Below are 19,366 nucleotides of genomic sequence, written 5' to 3'. Positions count from 1 at the left end.
CGTGTTCAGTGACACAGGTTTAAACGCGTGTAGCTATGACGAAGATTTAAGAGACAGACAGCTCCGATCTAGAGTGACTGATCTTCTTCCTTCTTGTTAAACCACTGACCTACAAGCTGCGATGTGTGGACTAAGAGATAGCCTACGACTGGAACAAAGGACAAAGAAAACATCCCATCAGTCTGTGATTATGCATTCAATGTAAAAAATGTGGACTTCACAGTAACCTGACCCCGGCCCAGCTCATGACTATGCAGCAGATTGAGGTGTGAATGTAAATCAGGTGAACGGTCCCATTGAAATAGAAAAATGTACAAATAAATCATGTGAGGGAACGTCTCTGTATTTAACCTCACAGTGACAGTCCATCACCTGAACTATGCAAACAGGCCTCCTCTTATATTCATAACCACCGGCAGCACATGTGACACCTTAGATCTCTCATCAAGGTCATCACATGTGACCAGAATCCACTGCACCGCTGCTCGTCCTTGAGTTTTTTCTCCTTTGGCTTAGGGGCAGAAGATGAATGAAGCAGCAGCGGTGTTTGCTCTCAGCTCTTGGTGCTCAGCGATGCTTCGGCCAGACCTGGTCGTCCCCAGGGCCCGTTTCACAAAGATATTTCAGATCGGTCTGCAACACCGTCCAGCTAGTCTATCTGAAGTATGACTGTGTTTGTTATTATCTACGACATAGTCAAAGTCTGTCTTTATGAAACGGCCCCCTGGTCCCCGTACGGCAGCGCCATGGATCAACATGAAGGTGACAGAGAGCCTGAGATCAGGATAACAGGCCTGAGGAGGAGGATCAAACACTGTGTGTCACACATCCAGGATCTGTGGACACTGTAGCCCACTACTTTTTATCTGTGTTGCCCTGTGGGACTGAAACACACACACACACAGTAGAGTGTCATATCTAAGATTGATTAACTTTTGCTGTCAGCAGAGCAGATATTTTCTGATATGTTGTGTTGGGGGTCCTATAGGAGTGAGGGGAGGGGCTCCTGGGCTTGTTGCCTTGTAGCTATGAGCCATTTGATGACTGTAAAACCAAAGTGAGGTCTGTATCCATTCCCATCACGAAATGAAACACGTTTCCAAGTGTGACCACTGTGGAAACCTCAGGACAAATGATGAACCTCAATGATGTTCACTGAATGAAAAAACTTCCAAATTTGCATCTTTTTTTTCCCCCAATGGATGAAATAAACATGTCCAGTTAAAGGGATAGTTCAATATTTTGGCAAATTGGCCCATTGCCATAATCGCTATAGTCATAGCAGTAGGTTCGTCATCTTTATTTGTCGGTGCAAGCTATTTTTAGAACCTCAGAGCTACGCTACGGAGGCTAATGGGATTTCTTGGTTTCCCTCATCAAACTCATCAAATACACAATCCAACAACTCCAAAACGCTCTGGTGGACAAGTTGTGACCTGCACATTCACCACGCTATGAGATAATAACAGAACATTACGAGATGGAGTTGTTTTAGAGGCAAATTCATGCAAAACCACTGATGTGCGTTGCCTTCAGGGACAGTTTTTCAGCAAGCACTCTCTGCATTTACCTCGAAAACAACTCCGTCTCATAAAGTTCTGTTATTATCTCACAGCGTGGTGAATGTGTAGGTCACAACTTGTCCACCAGAGCGTTTTGGAGTTGTTGGCCATTCTAAAAATAGCTCGCACCGACAATTAAAGGTAACGAACCTACTGCTATGACTATAGGGATTATGGCAATGGGCCAATTTGCCAAAATGTTGAACTATCACTTTAAAATGACAGGTCGTATGCTTTTGTTTTGATGTATGTGTTGCAGAGTTTGGGTTCAAATGAAACAGGAAAGATAACATAATTCCACAGCAATATTCACATATGATACATTTTTGGCTCCATCTCATTATATTCTGCTTCAGCTGAAGAGTTTGGACATCTGGAGGAACTCAGGGGAGAGTCATCACTCCTTCACGTCAAACGGAATGGGCTGAGGTAGTCTGGATGAGTGTTGGATTTTTCCAACACTCAGCTGTTGCTGACATGGTGCTGACATTTTTCTATGACATCACCTGGAGGCCTTTAGAAAGAATAAAGCTTGGAAATATATATATATACATACACAAAAATATACACCCAGTCATTTCTCTCCTTTAATAATACCAATTGGTGTTGTATTGTATATCATTGGAAAGCCTGGTTAGTCACCTTTACAACAAGGTGCAACTTGACACAGCTAAATGACACAGAACTTGCCATCATTGAAGACAATCTCAATGCAGTGAGGTACCGGGATGAGATTCCACAAGGGCAAAGAAGATACACTTGATCTGCTGTATGCAAACATCCTGGAGGCTCACACTGTTTCAGCTCTACCACCTCTTGGCAGATCAGATCATAATCTGTTTTTTCTTCATCTTTCCTACAAACCCTGTGTACTGAGACAGGCTGCAACCACCTGCTCACCCAGGAAGCCAGAGGCCACTGAGTCTAAAGGAACGCACATGGAATGAGCTGCTGCAGTCACAGGGAAATGATAACAACAGCACTGACAGGATGGGTGAATGCACCACAGACTACATTAACTTCTGGATGGACAGTGTATTACCAGCAAGGACTGTACACTGCTTTCCAAACAAATCAGAGATCACCTACATTTAACCTTCGTCTTGTGTCAGCTTCCTGCTACCGTCTCTTGTGTTAGGGTCGGTTTTGAGCCCAGTCTTAAATCAGCTGTAAAACACATCTCATCTCATGTTTCTCATCTCTTGGTTGTTAGTCTTCCTTATCAATGAAAATGTTGGTTTTGCACTTATGATTTCAGTTTTAACTCTCATTACTGTATTGTTCTTATTATTATAATAATAATAATATTATATCTAAACCGACAAATGAGCATTTTTTATAATTATTTTTTAGAAATTTTAGAATTTTGTGGGGAAAAAATGTTTTATTTTGTTTAAATAGAGGTTCCTGACAAAGTCCAAAAAAAAAAAGCCAAGATGCAATAAACAAATGTATTACTTTTGTGCATTAAAAACCTAAAAACGGTTCAGTGGCGACCCTAACACAAGAGGAAGGTTAAGGAGGAGCCCTTTAAAAGCTGTTTTAAATCATTAAAACCCTTAAAACTAAGGGAGGCACAGAGAAATAAGAGGCGTGTGAGATAAACTGTGTATGTGTGTGTGTGTGTGTGTCAGTGTGTGTGTGTATGGTGAGGAGGGTACGGGGGAGGGGGTACAAAATGAGAGAGTGAGCGTGCCGGAGCAGCAGATGTGCGAGGAGCAGTGCTCGGACCAGACGCGCCGCGGTAATTGGCCGCGGACACACACACACACACACAAACGGAGTAACAACCGGACTGTGAGGATTTAAAGAGGAGTCCCCGGAATCCAGCGTCACGCAAAGCGGAGGATTAAGTTTTTTTAGAGGCATCTTCTTCCAGTCGCCGCTATGGGGATCGACCGGCGGCGGAGAGCGTCGCTGGCTCTCACCTTGAACTTCCTGTCCCTGTTCCTGGCCGTGTCCGCGCTCACCACCAGCTACTGGTGCGGGGGCACGCGGAAGGTGGTGAAGCCGTTCTGCACCGGTCCGGTCACCGCCACCAAGCAGTCGTTCTGCATCAGGTTCAACAGCTCCAACATCAACGACACGCGCCTGGTGCAGTACATCTGGGAGACCGGCGAGGACAAGTACGTGATGAGGAAGTTTCACACCGGGATCTGGCTGTCCTGCGAGCAGAACATAAACATGACCGGTGAGTAGTGAGTACCGGAGACCGGAGCGGAGCGCGCGGGCTGTGCGTCAAGGAGACAGAACAATCCAATAACCATGAATTCAGTTAAAGTTTCGCCTCAGGAAGCTTTTTACATCTAAAACCTGCTTTGGTTTTGATTTTAAATGATCTGGATTATTTTTAATCTCAGAAATGAGCATGCAACATTTAAAAAGGAAAAAAAAAACTGGTATCAAGTAAACAGGTGTCTGTGCTCATTTAGAAGACTTTAGTCATCAAAGCTCCATAAAATAAGCATATTCAGTTTCTTTATTTGTTTTAGTAACAATCCAAATAATATAATTAATATGACAATCATATAAACAGAAAATATCCACATGGGAGAAGCTGAAAACAGAGAAAATGCTCACAAATACCTCAAAATATTAAATTATAATTACCAGGCTAATTAACTTCATGTTTCTTGGTTAATCAGATGGCCAGCAGCTTGTTTTGTTCTGGTTCTGCAGCTGTGGAGCTAACAGTCAATCTTTGGTCTATACCTCTCTGCTCCACTCTGGATCTGAGGTGTGGTGACACTGGGAGAGGCGGTGGAGCTTGTTATTGCACAAACACTGAAATGAAATCCTTCCACAGACTGGATCAGATCAAATGATGATCTTTAAATGTAAATCATAGTTTTATTGTGTTAGACTAAATGAAATTGTCACCCTTAATTCTGTGGAAATGGATCAGGGCAGAGTGTGAATAGCTGTAGCACATTTGACTTTTCTCTACGTAGCCAAAATGGGATTTGTTATAGGTTATAACCCTCCTGGTCTCCCCACTGTTGCAGCAGTATCAGAATCAGTATCAGTGACATGTTTCCTGTCTCCCACAGGTGAGAACTGCAGAAGTTTCCTCTATGTTGCACCTTCAAATGAAAGAGGTAAGAATACATTATGAAATTCACACATTTTTGTCAATGACTTGACATGGAAAAAATCATGCATCCACTCACTTATTTATGAGCATGTGGCAATGCAATGCAATCTCACTGTTGCAGGAAAAAACACACAACGCTGGCTCATTCCTGCAGAGACTGAAGCAGCAAGACTTAGACTTTTTTGAAGAAAAAGTTACACAGAGGTGTGAGAGTCATGGGAGGCTAAAAACAAACCTCTTACAGGGTTTTCATCTGAAAGCCTTAATTCACCATCAGCTCATTGGTAACACACGCTGCTTCCTGGTTGCTCTAACTAAGCTGCTTAGTGCTTGTTTGACTGGAGTGGGCAGTTAAAAGCTTTTGTCACTGTGGTGAAATGCTGACAGGAGGTTTGTCCTCTATTAATCACACACCTGTTAGAGCGTCCTCTGTCCTGTGAAAGCTGTGTCTACTCCTTCAGTCTCTGAGTGTCTCTAGTGTCCCTCCTTCAAACAAACAAATCCTCATCCTCTACATCTAGAGAAACGATGCTAACAAGCTGTGGCCAAATCATCCTCATTACTGTGTTTGTGGCAGGATCAATAGTTGTCGGTGGAGTGACACGACGGAGCTGTGGTTTAAATGATCACTCTCACTGTTGGGAAATTAGTTGAGTGGAGTCTCAATAAAATCAATCGCCTCCACACCGTCCCATCTCTAATCAGCTCCTCCAGCCTGATTATCAGACTGAGCTCTCACCTTATCACCCAGTCAGCTGTTTGCCGTGTCAGTCACAGTAATGGATTTATTCAGAGGAATGGTTTGGGAGATTGTTTTGGAAATGTGTCGATGTGCAAGCTGAGATGGTGATCAGTATAAAGACTGGAGACAGAGAAACAGCCGGCAAAGGTAATAATAACCACCCACTAGTCCATCTAAAAGCTCTGAGTAGCATCTCATCTAATGTGTCTGATCCATTGAAAACCAGCGTGAAAGCAACAAGCTGGGCTCAAACTCTCTTCACAAAAAGCAACATTGTGGATTTCTAAAAACAGCTTCATTAAGACTTTTTATACCACTGAGTGGATTCATAATGACTAGTGTCAGTTTTCATTATACACAAAAATCTGCAGTTCCTCTAATGACCACTAGAATCTGAGTCAGTTCCCATAGGCTCCATTGTTAAAGATTAAATTAAATTCTGTATTTCTATTATTGTCAGCAAACTGAATGAAAAGACTAAAACCGACAATAGTAAGTCAGGTCCAGGTGCATTTTTAATTGGGCATTATGCACAGTCCAGGTCAAATTGTAGTTGTAATAATAAAATTCAAGTCCAGACTCACAAATTTACATAGACAAACATATACCTGTTTGTTATCTCAGTCTGTGTGGTAACAGATTAATTGCATGGCAAAAACTGGGGAATGAAAATGGAACAGGTTAACAACAAAGACAAATGATAGATGGTGAATCGACAAATGATCTTTCACCATCAAACAAGAGAGAAGAACCAATGTTTCCTTTCTTTCACTCCTGAATGTTCAGATGTTGAACGTGAGCCTCTGACATTTTGGACATTTTCAAGATGGTTTTGAGTTGGAGAGGGTTGGGAACCTCTGGTGTACAGTACTTACTGAAAACCCTGAGACAATTAGTTCTTCAGACACAGGACACATCATGACATGACATCATGTCTTTAAAAATATTAGACATAGAGACAGAATAAAGGAAAGCTATAAATTGCTGCTGGTTTAAAGCCTGAAACATCCTTAAATATGGCTAAGTCTGGTCCCCTCCTTCCTCTCACTTTGAATTTGATCAAACATCTTTAACTAAATTCAATTTTGTGAAGATAAAAAGGTTTTTTTTTTGGCTGAAAGATGTAACTCTATTCATAACTCACACAGGGATATTTTAGGCATATTACTCCAGCCCACCTTGCGATGAATGAACCACATAATAACTACCTGCCCTTAGGTGATATATGTAATTACACCACAGCTTACATTTACAGGATTTTAAATCCACTGATATTTAGCCGTACCACGTACGCTGTGCCAGGAGCTCAGGATGCTGTGTGTCTCTTGGTGAGTCGTATATCCTTCCTCTGACTGTGAAGGTTAATGATATGGGTGAGGGGGTCACTGCTCATCCACCTCCTCCTTCTCTGCTCGTCCCTTTCCTCTCCCGTTGCCCTTGCTTACCTACATTTTTCTCAACTCCCAACCCCCATCACTTCTCTCTTTTACTCCTTATCTCCCCCCACCCCCCATCATTCACTGAACTGTGCTCATCCCCACACCCACAACATAAATATGTCTTGATGTCTTTTCCTCCCTCCTCCTAACTCGTCACTTCTCTCCTCCTCAGGAGTGCTGTGGCTGTGCATCGTTGCAGAGTGCCTGTACATCCTCCTGCTGGCCACCGGGGGCATCCTCATGTCCATAGAGGTGTGTCACTTCAGTAACGTCATCGATGGCCTCAAGCTGAACGCATTCGCTGCCATATTCACCGTGCTCTCAGGTTAGTGGCTGTTCAGTTACAAGAAGTATGTGATTGGATGGTGTCCGTTGAGTTGGATTTTGACTTCCGTTCACATTTTGTGTAAAGGAATACAAGCGTTGTTGATTCTGAAGCTTTTGTGTACATTTTGCGGTACATTTTCAAAGAGGAAAATTGTCCTAAAAAGCTTCTGTGTTTAATTTCAATGTTGACTGATCCATAACAAGATATATTTGTGGTTTTAAGAACCAAAAACCATCTCAGTGTAGTATACCATCCCCCCTCAGGCTTTTCTGGAGCTGTAGTAACAACAGGTTAGTGTCAGCCAATCAGAAGAGAGGAGGCTCTGATCCTCTTCTCTGATTGGCTGACTGTTTTCTGAGTGATCCAATAAAGAAGTATTGGAGATATCTGTAAAAACACTCAGAGTAAACAAATCCTGCAGGATTGGATGGTAGGTCCAGGTGGGCGGGGCTTGGTGACTACTTCATTGTGACATCACAAAGTGACAGGAAGTCCTGACGGCTGGTTTCAAGGCTCAGTTTCTGAATCCAGGCTGTGTGCATTTCTCTGTGGACTGAGGCTTTGATACTTTCACAGTGTAAATAGAACCTAGAGCTGCTTTATAATCACACTACACATGGACATCTACAGTACCTTTATATTACATGGGGTTGGCTTGCTTTTCATAGAAGACATTACTATTTGGAAAATATAACAGCCTGTGTAAAATATTGCGTTTAAAGGACAAAACAAATACAGATGTCAACTGGTGTCTTTGTGCCAACTGGCCACAAGGATAATACAAGTTATCCAACTTAAAATTACAGACAAAGGTACTGACCGTGATGCTGGACAACAAACATGGACGACCACCAAGACAACCAAATGTGTTGTTGTCTTTTATGCACTAGTGACTAATGTTGCCATTTTAATTGTATTCACAGTGCACATACATGGGGAATGTAGATGAAAACTGTACTCTGCATGGAGCTTCAGCTGGAATACCTCTGGTGCTACAGTATTGTCCTCCACTCATGACAACCGGTCTTGTTATCACAGTGTAGCAGGTAGAACAGTTTGGTTCTGTATCATCTGTGGGTTGTAGCTGGGTGCTGTTTCACCAAAGCCATTCACAATCTGAGCGACTGCAGAAACAAGAGGCAGTTCCTCTCCCTGCTCGCTCTCATAGTTTTTCATGGACTTGTAAAGCAGAAGCTCAAACCTGTGATAAACCATGATCACAGTGTTTTTTTCTCTGCTTCTCTTCTTAGTTTGGGAACCCTTTGATAGTGCCGGCAGTAAAACTGCACTTTCTCCACACAGCATGTTGTGACGTCACATCAGCCACAGTTTACTGTACTGTAAGGGACTGTGTGACGGTGTGCAAGCTAAGCACCACCTGTACACATTATACCATAACACACATCTTTGAGGGTTCATGGTCCAGGTTATCATCACAGAGTGTTATTCCCACTGTGCTGCTCACAGGGAGCAAGGAATTATTAAATGAGGTGGACTCATATAACAACAGCAGCTCCCAGCAGGTGAGGTGTCTGTGTTCCTGTTGGAATTAAAGTGATAAAATGAACTAATTAGTTCCTGCAGCCCGCACAGACATCAGTCAAACCTTGTCAGTCAGAACCAGTGGGGAACTGACCGATTCAAAAACAGACACAGAGGATACAAACATTAATTTTATCATCCGTTCAACTTGAAAGCAGTTGAGTCCTCAGCTCCATTTCCATGCTGGCAACCGGCCAATCCCATGTTAAGGCCGGTTGCAGCCTCTCAGCCTCTGAGAAGATTTCAGTTTGCAGTCTGTGAAGGATTTAACAATGACCTTCTCTCTAATCCGCTGTGTGGAAGTGATCTCGACCACCATGCTCCGGGCAGTGAATCAGCAGCAACAGATCCCCTGCTCAGCTGCAATGACTCGCAGCATTTTACTGACGGGACAGGGTCAAAGTGACCCCCACCCCCTACTACAACCTAAATTAAAGTACTTGGAGTCAGTATCATTAGGGACTTTATGATCAGTCTTGCTCCCTAAAACACAAAATCTGCATCAGCAAATCTAAATCTGTGGCTGCATGCGTTACCAGATACAGTCTGTTCAGGCACAGGTGTTTGCACCAAGCTTCACCATGGTTTCTCTACTGGCTGTATTAACGTCAGAACCAACTCATCACTCTTGTGATGTCAAACAAATGTTTCTGGTCCACTTTGCTGATTTACAATGCTGGTAAATCTCAATTTACTTAAAGGGATACTTCACCCAAAATTGATAATTCACCAATTTTCTACTCACCGTCATGCCAAGTAAGGGTTTGGAGAACCTTCGGCGTCATCAAAACGCTTTTGGAGTTCCAGGGGGGGCCACAGATTTTCATATAATGGTGGCGGTTAGTGCTCACTTTTGAATCGTTCAAAACGCACACTATGAAACATAGCTACACATCTCTCTCCCCTGACTGAGAGGTTTTCCTTTCCTGCCTAATGCTTTGATATTAGACAGTTAGCATGTCCTCTTTGATCTTGTAGTGGTAGCCTGGCTGAACCCAGACGAAGCTGCCAGTGGTTTCATTTTGCTTTGCAGAAAAGAAGCCGTTGAAGCCGACTTCCAATTCCCTGAAAACTGAGGAATCAGTCAGAAACAGGCGTTTTACATAGGCAGGGCTTAACGTGACGATGACCACAGAGATGGAATGTGATGGAAAAATACTGAGTACCGTATTCAATATCGTATTGCAATATTACGCGAGAGGGTGTGCTTTAACGTCATTTGAGCACGACGGTGATGCGGTCAGGACCGGTGTGCTTGCGCCAAGGTCCGCAAGCATCACTGCATTACTGAAAACATGATGTTCGACTAATAGGCTACCTGAAACACAACCAGTCACGTCTAGACTCCTATGTGTAATGGAAACTAGTTTACCTCTACAGCAAATAATCCGACCCTTAGTAACGACCTGGCAACAGAAAGGATTTTCTAGTCCCAGTCAGATGATGAACTCTGAGCTGACGTTAATGTTTTATCACGGTCTCGGACTTTCTCGAACTAAATCAATACCGCGTCGCAACACAGCTGATGGGGAAAGTCAAACATTTCGATTACTCCACATTATTTTGAATCCCAAAAGTTGCAAAAAAAGAGAGACAGAAAAACAAAGATCTTCCGTTTCATCCAACGAAATATTCAGCTCCAGGCCATATTTTATTTTCACCGCAGCCACTCACAATAGTGTCTCTCTGACTGTACACATATGGAAGGCAAAAGCCTATGGGCTAAAACGGGGCAGTTTACAGCATATTAACTAAAAAATGGTTACTTAATTGTTCTAAAATTTGAGTTTAACAGCTGACAGGAAAACTCTACAGGAGGTTGATATAGTTTGTGATTTATTTCCACGAGTAACACAACGTTTCTAAAAAAAATACAATTAGAATCCATAGATGGTTACAATGGAGATGGATACAACAACATGACGGTGTAATATTTTTAGTGATGAGTCAGACGTCATGCTGATTTGAGCACGTTCTTCTTGACCAATCAGATTGCCTGGTCAGAACTACTTGTATAATTGACCATGGTGAGCATGTGTCCTGTCTTGCAGGAAAGTTTTGTCAGAACTTGCCCAGTTTTAATTAGCAAAGCGGCCTTGAAGATAGTGGAGGTCTCGAAAACATCTCCCTTGCAACGTAAGCGATAACGTGGCCGTTGCTAGGCAGTTTGACATGTCTTATGAGTACTCTGCATTGAGCTTGACTTTCTCTGTTCGGGGAGCTCCTCTCTCATGACTCTGTTGTGGGAGATTCTGTGCATGACCTGAATAAAGAGACACTGACTTCAAGAAGCTGAGCGTGGTGACTTTTTACACCCACAGAATGGCATGCAGCAAAGGGCCTCTGGGGGATTCAAACTGGGGCCGGCTGCAGCCAGGACTATAGCCTCTGTATACAGGGCGCCTGCTCAGCCCAGTGGGTTATACGATGCCCCGTACGGAGGCTTTTTGATCTACATCTTGGTCACACCTCCTTGAAGTTGGACGTGAATACACCAAACCCATGTCTCAAATGAGATTGAGATGCAGCCTGGCCCATCTCATGGGCTTGTTAAAGCAGTCAGTAGGTTGTACCCGCAGCCCTTCAGGTCTTTGTATCTGTTGCTTTGTGTCTCATCAGTGTCCTGGGACTTTTATCTGTCCTGGTGGCAAACATGTAATTATATTTTATACTACTGTATTGTTACATTGTCTCATGGCCGTCATATAATCTTGAGTGTACAGTCCTACAAGAACCATCTTGCTGTTGTAAACACTCATGTATGCAGTAATCTGTGCCAGAAAATAGTCCCTAAATAATACACTGTTATAATTCCAAAAATATGAACTTTTGATTGAATAGTTTAAACTATTGATTATTTCTTTTTCTTTTTTTAGTAAGTGATGCCAATACATGCAAGTAAAAACAACATTTTTTTTAAAGGGTTAGACAAGACAACAAAGACAAGAGCTAAACAGTGCTGAACATACACTGCCTGTCCAAAAAAAAAGTCACCACTTGGATTTAACTAAGCTAATAGGTAAGAGCCTCCCATTGGATAATTACTGCATCGATGATTATGTCTCAGCTGGCAACAACTTATCTCACCCCAGTCTCATTTGTTAAACAACCATGTTGGAAGACACATCCTGTGGTCGTGGAGACGATGTTAATCTGTTTCAGAAGGGTCAAATTATTGGCATCAAGCAAATAAAACATCTAAGGAGATTGGATTAAGAACTGTCCAACATATTAACAACAACACACATCTTCAAGGAAGAAATGTGGTCCAATGTGACCACAGAGTCCAGACCTGAACCCCACTGAGAATCTTTGAAAAATGAATGCAACTCTGTATGGAAATAGATGTTGTGGCATTGCAGAAGCTTATTGAAACGATGCCACTGTGAATGTGTGCTGTAATCACAGCTAAAGGCGGTCCAACAAAAAAAATATTGTGTGACTTTTTTTTGGGACGGGCAGTGTATATGAATTGATCTGTGTATGTATGAGCGTAGATATGTATGTTTGAATTAATGGGTATGAACTGGAACAATTAGAACTCGAGAAAGAGTATAAGCAAAGAAAAATACATGCGAGATGGGAGAGAAAGAAAGAAAAAAGACGGACCGCTTTTGCTCAGTTATATACTGTAAAGAAGAGAGAGAGTAGAGAGAAAAGTGAAGATAAAGGGGGGGAAACAGCCTATTGATCATTTCTGTAATATCTGCAAAACTACAGAGCCCAGCTGTTTTAGGACATCCTCTCTTTAAAACTAGAAACTGTGAGTCACAGAGATGCTGTGACTTTTCATGGGATTGAAGGGGCCCAAGCTGAAGGTGTAGCATCACATGTCATTATAATTAGGGAATGACTTGCTGCTCTAGAGGGAAATATCTCCTTACTACATAAAGCTTTACTACGTTCACCAGCAGCGGCCAATAAGATAGTGTATAATTGTAGGTTGTGTGTCATCGGGTTAATCCAAACTGTGTGTGAGTGAAGCAAATAGTGACAATTTGGGCTGAGATCCTTTTCACATGAAACAGGTTCATTTGATCCATAATGAAGATAAACATTTTTGATTAATGCAGGTTCTTAAGAAGACTAATTCACCTCCTCCCTCTGTACTGAAGCCCAAATGCTTTTGGTGCCCTGCCAGGAACAGACAAGGTGAAATGTGTCCAAACTTGACTCCTCTTATTCCAGTAATGACTGTCTGTCTGGAAATCAACAAAGTTAAGAAATATAAAAACTAAATAGAAAACCTCCCTCACCTCCAGCATGATTTAATGCAAAAGATGTGTTCATTTAACATCTGTAAGGTTGGGCAACACGTCCAGCAGCTGACACCATCCTCAGTATCAGTATATAACAGCAGAGACAGAGTTAAAGTTCTTCCTCTGCTGCAGCATCTCACACTCAGGCCTCACTGCCTTCTGTTTCCCAGTCTGACACTTGCATCTGGTCCATTAGGTCCAGCAGTAACTGAACCTCTCAGCCCTGTCTGCATGTGTAATGCTTCATTTATATGTGTCTCATTAATATGCAGAAGTCAGGAGTTTGCATAAATGTGGGAAAAAAAATTACATTTTCTCATTGTAACTGTTGCGATGTGTTGGTTTGGTAACACAGACCAAGTTCACTGAAACAAATATAAAATTCACTGACCTTCAATCAGACAATCAGATTTTAGCCTGGTAATGGTTCAGACTAGATATTTTGCATGTGGTAAAAATATAATCTTTTAAAAAAAAAAGTGTTTATGTTGTTTGATCAACAAACCAGCCAACGAGTTATGACATCCTCTAAGTCCTCACTTTAATGTAATATGAGATCTACAGCTGTGCTCTGTCATTAGATGTGTGAGTCTTACAGAAACACCTTTACAATTTATAAATTCAATGGAAAATGACTCTCTCTCCTCAAAGCTAAAACAAAGCAGACGACTCTGAATCCAGCAAAAGTTGAATCACATAAGAGTTTTATTTTCAATGTAGGCCTGCAGAGAATTCTACAATGAAGCCATCGGCTCCTGATGGTTTCTAAACTCCGCTGAGACACACACTGAACACAGCACCGAGATAACAAGACACGGATTCCACGAGAAGCCACATGCCGCATCTCAAGGTTACCATGGCAATTGATTAGTTCGCTTATTTGAGTGTGTTGGGGAATCTTACAGGAGTCACAGAGAGCATGCAGGCTTCCACGGTGTTTCTGTGCGTCCTCAGCTTCACACTAGGGCAACACTGCCACCAAGTGGTGACTGAAGGGAAGTGAGAATCTGACTCTGAGTCAGATTCATTAGTGCAATATGAATCCAGGGCCATGAATCTGCACAACTTGTAATGTATGAGGTTGTATGAAAGAGAATGTGTGATTTGCACTTGTTTACCTGTGTTTAATGTTGTATGTCATGGAGATCAGTGTCGTTTTTGTCCTTGTGAATGGGCCTTTGTCATTTTTGATGATATTTCTTGTTATGTTCTATGTTTTGTTGTTAAATGAGCAACCCAGGGATGCAAAAAGAATTTCAGTCCAACTGACAATGAAGGAATGATCTATCACCAGGTAGTTAAACAACTGAGTTATACAGCGAGGAGGAATTTGTTTTGGTGATTGGAACGGAAAACTGGCAAGATGGATTAAATAAGTTAGCAGCACAAAGCAACAAAGAATATAATATATTTTTTATATAATATATATTAGAATGTACAAAATATGCAATGTAGGGAAGAGAAGAAGCTGAAGCTCAAACAGAAGGTCAACAGTCCTCAGCTCCCACTTTGAGGTCCTGGGTGAGGACGGTGTCTAGAAGCAGAAGGAAGCCACAGTGGTCACTGTCTAGTGTCTGAGTCCAGCCTCCTTCTCCCTCCCGGTGTGATGATCTAAACCTCTTCCTCTGTGTGGCAGGTCTGCTGGGGATGGTGGCCCACATGATGTTCACCACTGCTTTTCAGCTCACGGTCAGTCTGGGCCCGGAGGACTGGAAACCTCAGACCTGGGACTACAGCTGGTCTTACATGTGAGTGTTTGACAGACTGCACATCATTAGAGAAAGACTCTGTGGTACCTGTGAGAAAAAAAAAATCAATTACGTTCACTAATTCAGACAAGTCAAAAACAGGCTAAATCAGGCTGTGAAACCAAATGTACACTGGAACAGAAGAACACCAGCACGTGGCCAGATTTATGTTGCTATAAGACACTAAGATAAAAGCACAACTTTTTATATATATATTTATATATTTATCTAGTGTATCATGCCTCAAAATAAAATTATTCATGACCTTTGAAATGACTCACTTTCTCTGATTGCGCTGTAGGTGAGCTTGTGTGAGAATAATGTACCACAGCACAGTGCTGTTTTGACAGTAAGATACTGCACTGAAAATAATCTGCAACAAGAAAGTGGATATTGAATAGTAACATAAAACATTTTTCTCATGCTGGACCCACTGACAGCAGCACATTACTCTGCTGGTGCCACTGTCTCTGCTGCCTCTCGGCGCTGGCAGCACGTTGAACCTACTGCAGTTAATGCCTCACACTTCAACATGTCATACTGTAACACCAACTATGATCAAAACATCAAATTAATTCATGAAATAAGTTCTTCACATGCACCTGTACTCCACAGAGTGATTCACAATTTTACATCCTTATGCTGACTTTTCTAACAAACCGAAAATGAAAATGACATTTAATCTCAAATGTTGAAGCCTTAATCTCGGCTACAGTGGACACAATTTAAATGCAATTTGGAAAACATGTATTGTTCATGACAAAAGACAGTGGAGCACTGGTTCTGCTTGTGAACAGCAGGTGGTGTTACCCTGGTCACACAGTGAAGGAGAAGATCCTCTGAGGTGTTGAACTGTTAGCAGTCACACGGGCGCATGGCGTCTCTCCGACTTCCTATTTCTCTGACTTCCCATTTCTCCGACCATACATTTCTATATTTTTGCGCCCATCAGTTAGACTTCCTATTTCTCAGACTATCCAAAAGTTTGACTTCCCATTTCTTCGTCCATACATTTCTATATGACCCCCCAGTTTAGATCAATAGGATCAATTCACTTGGAATCTGTGCTAAATGTACTTAATCATTTGCAAAGATGTACTGAGAGATTTGCAATTTGATTAAATTACTTCAATTCTGTTGTGAACAATTGTCAAGTGGTTTGGAGGTTTGTCCATAGTGTTTTGAGAATGTAATTTCGGTTTCAAGAAATGAGCCAAACCAATGGAGAAACTTCTGGATGGACAGTGTATTGCCAGGAATTACACTGCTTCTTGGTCCATCTTAAACCTTTGAAAGCCAGACTCAGGTCCTCACTGTGATATAGAGTGAGGAAAGCATCGTCTTGCAGATCTCAGTGTACTAAGGAAAGTGTATCAATAGCCACTGTCCCAGTGACAGACAAACAAGTCAAGTGACAAGGAAGTGATGTCCTAACTGAAGACCTGCCTTGATGGAAGTTTTGACAGATCATATTTTCATTCTCATTGTAGGAGCCATGAATTGGGTTTTCTGTTAGTTAAGTTTAAGGGTTGTTTTGGTGTTGTTTATTTTGAATATGATTTAGTTTATGTTATTATTTCAGTAGCGGGTCACGTCATTATGGGCGGGGTTTAGCACTTATGTTCACCTGTTGCTTTTCCTTTGTTTCAGAGAGAGAGAGAGGGGGTGAGCGTGGGTTGCCTTACTTTTTGTTGACCGCTATAGTTACGCTATTTTTTGGATTACTTTGCCTTAGTTTGTACACTTTATTATGAGTTAACCTATTTTGTTGGGTTAATAAACACTTTGATCTTTAGTTCTGAATCTCAGTGAGTTTCTTTTTGATAGCGCGTCTGACAACCGGCCCATGCTTAGTCTCTCAGCGGCTCTTTTGGCTTAAGTCGCTACACTCATATTGACCCTAAAGTAGCGAGCTGACATTGACATACCGTTGTTGTCAGTCCTGCATTTGAATATTGACCATTGTAGAGCAGATTTGTCACATGCCATTTTCAGACTGTTATTAAATTGCATTTCCATTTTGACTTCAAAGAAGCATAGTGACACTATGCTCTCACACATACAAAATCAATCATCTTTTATGTATTCCACACAGGTGCGCTACAAATCAGCTCTAAATGTCAACATCAGATCTAGAATAACAAGATGGTTTTCCAGCTCATGCTTTGTTGTGCACATGTAGTGTAGTGGACATGTGGACATGACAAACTGGTGGGTGACCCCCTCCACACTGTAAAAAACATGTCCTCATATTCATGAAACTTAATAGGTTTACTGTATAATGTCTTCAAAACACACTGCCATTATTTCTTATTATCTTCTTTGTTTTATGGTCACTCGTCATATTAACCTTTGTTTCCCTTGTCACATTTTAATTATTACTTCATGAAGACAACAGTGGTTCTGACAGCTGGGGCTAATTATTATGTCAAGATAATAAAATAATGAGACAACCTGCAGATGGAGATTATCATCTGGCATTTTGAAGAAAACAACCATTTTGATAATCTATTGTAATAGATAAGATAAGAAAACATTTTCTTCCGGTTTTCCTCAGTTGATCATGAAGCAGCATTTTTATGTTATTATCTAGTCTTTATTTTTATATAATCAGGTCTTCCAGGATCTTTTTCTTTTTTTAAAATTAATTGATACATGTAAATTACAGTAATATTGCAGCGGTTTGCCTCTTTGTCTCTCTGCTGTAGTCTGGCATGGAGCTCCTTCACGGCCTGCATGGCGTCCTCGGTCACCACCATAAACCGCTACACCAAAACCATCCTGGAGTTCAAGCACAAACGCAGAAACATCGAGAAGAACCTGAAGATCAAGCAGAAGCTGCTGGAGCTGGACTCTCCGGAGCAGGTGTGGGACATGTACATCAGCTCCGTCCCCAGCACCGCCGAGGAGCTGCTGGACCTGTCGTCCAACGGCCGCAAGCTCTCCAACACCTCCATCTTTCTAGACCTCAACGACCTGCCCGATCCGCAGGGGGAGGAGTACTGTTAGAGCAGCAACACTGTGTCATTATTATGTTGGAGTGTGATGATGATGGATAATTACTGAAAACCAAATGAGACCACAGCTGAGAACTTTTTCATCCAGTGACAGAAACTCCACAACGTCTGCCACAGTCTGAGCCTGTCAGTGTGTTATCTGTTAACAGCTGCTTATTTCAACAGGAAACTGCTGAGCCTCTTTTTACTGTTTTTACTCCTTTTTTTAGATATAGTTTTATAGTGGAGGTGTTGAACTAGTTTTCCAGTGTATTACTGTAATCATCCACAACACACAACATATTTAGATAGATAGATAGATAGATAGATAGATAGATAGATAGATAGATAGATAGATAGATAGATAGATAGATAGATAGATAGATAGATAGATAGATAGATAGATAGATAGATAGATAGATAGATAGATAGATAGATAGATAGATAGATAGTTGTTGCTGCTCCATTCACTGAAGGCCTCCTCTCAGCCTACTTCCTGCCTTGTAGGATACTACTAAAGAGTGACAGGATCATACGTTTCAAAAAATTATTTTTTTTCTCCAAATCATACTGTTTCATAGTAAATGTTCTGTGGTCTCATTTGGGAGACAACTAACTTTCTTCATTAGCAACATTTACACCTTTATCTTACAGCAAATAGTTCTAAATCAGTGTTTTTCAACCTTGGGATCAGGACCCCACGTGGGGTCACCTGGAATTCAAATGGGGTAGCCTGAATAGTAATCTAGTAATTGATTACCAGAAATTTGTGATGTCAAAATGGGGTCACAAGCCAAAAAAGGTTGGGAACCACTGTTCTAAATCATGACGAATAAAACTAGCATCACCTCCTGTGGTCTTCTGGCTCCACCACTCAGGTTACACAGAGTTATATGGATATTATACATAACTATGGTTTGTGTAAAACTGTGGTTCCTTTGCTCCAAGTGAATGTTTGTGCCAAATCTGAAGTTCTTTCAAGGACAAAGGTCACAACACCCTTGACCTTTGACCTCTAAAATCCAATCGGTTTATTTTTGAGTCCTCAAGTTTTTAAAATGCCAACCCAAAACAAGTGAAAAACAATATGACACCTCAGTAAAACTCCATGTCCCCCTGCTTTGAAGTGTTTCTCCTCATACAGCGTGAACTTTGTTGGGACGAATCGGACTGTGGCAGAAGAGGTCAGGAGAGCAGTTGATTCTTCGGTGTGACCTGGACATATCGACATTCTCACTGTGGCCACATGTGGTCCAGACCGCCTCTGAATGTGGTCTGAGTCACTGCCTCTCCAATGCATCTTTAGGTTCAGATCCTGTGACCAGATCTGAGATGCATGTTGATACCAGAGGTCTGAACAGTCTCCATCTTTGTCCCAAACATTATGGAGTAGGCTACACTCTACACAGTGGATCATTCTCTCCATTCACCTCCAACTTCTCTTCTGTTCACAAACTCTCTCATTTTAAGTGTCAAATGTCAGATAAAGTCATTCCAGCTGAATTCTCAGTTGTTTACTATAAACTGTACTATTGCCTCCATGTGTTGATGCGAAAATACTACATGTAGCACTCTGTAGGACTAGTGCTGAACCTCCTTCATGTTGCTGGGTGCACCGTCGGCTCTGCAGTGGTGCTGACTCGGACCCTGTGGAGG

At 41.7% G+C, this 19,366-nt stretch overlaps 1 protein-coding gene across 1 annotated transcript; it reads left to right on the top strand.

Annotated features, from left to right (window-relative positions):
* The first annotated feature begins 3,439 nt into the window (after positions 1-3,439).
* On the top strand, positions 3,440-18,082 carry gsg1l2b (gsg1-like 2b). The gene is made up of 5 exons (XM_085760958.1): positions 3,440-3,753; positions 4,613-4,660; positions 7,010-7,162; positions 14,603-14,714; positions 17,423-18,082. Exons 1-5 carry the CDS (start codon positions 3,450-3,452, stop codon positions 17,721-17,723), a joined length of 918 nt encoding a protein of 305 aa, XP_085617084.1. The 5' UTR covers positions 3,440-3,449; the 3' UTR covers positions 17,724-18,082.
* The last annotated feature ends 1,284 nt before the right edge of the window (positions 18,083-19,366 follow it).

The sequence above is a fragment of the Trachurus japonicus genome, chromosome 19, assembly GCF_045865225.1.
Source record: "Trachurus japonicus isolate A0001 chromosome 19, Traja_1.0".
Taxonomy (NCBI): domain Eukaryota; kingdom Metazoa; phylum Chordata; class Actinopteri; order Carangiformes; family Carangidae; genus Trachurus; species Trachurus japonicus.
The sequence above is the reverse complement of the archived record's forward strand: the minus strand, read 5'-3'. Positions and strand labels throughout refer to the sequence as shown.

Excerpts from the sequence above, each read along its gene's own strand:
- gsg1l2b (XM_085760958.1), top strand. The coding sequence starts at position 3,450 with ATGGGGATCGACCGGCGGCGGAGAGCGTCGCTGGCTCTCACCTTGAAC. Across the intron at positions 4,661-7,009 it reads TGCACCTTCAAATGAAAGAG|GAGTGCTGTGGCTGTGCATC; the intron begins GTAAGAATACAT and ends TCTCCTCCTCAG. Across the intron at positions 7,163-14,602 it reads CATATTCACCGTGCTCTCAG|GTCTGCTGGGGATGGTGGCC; the intron begins GTTAGTGGCTGT and ends TCTGTGTGGCAG.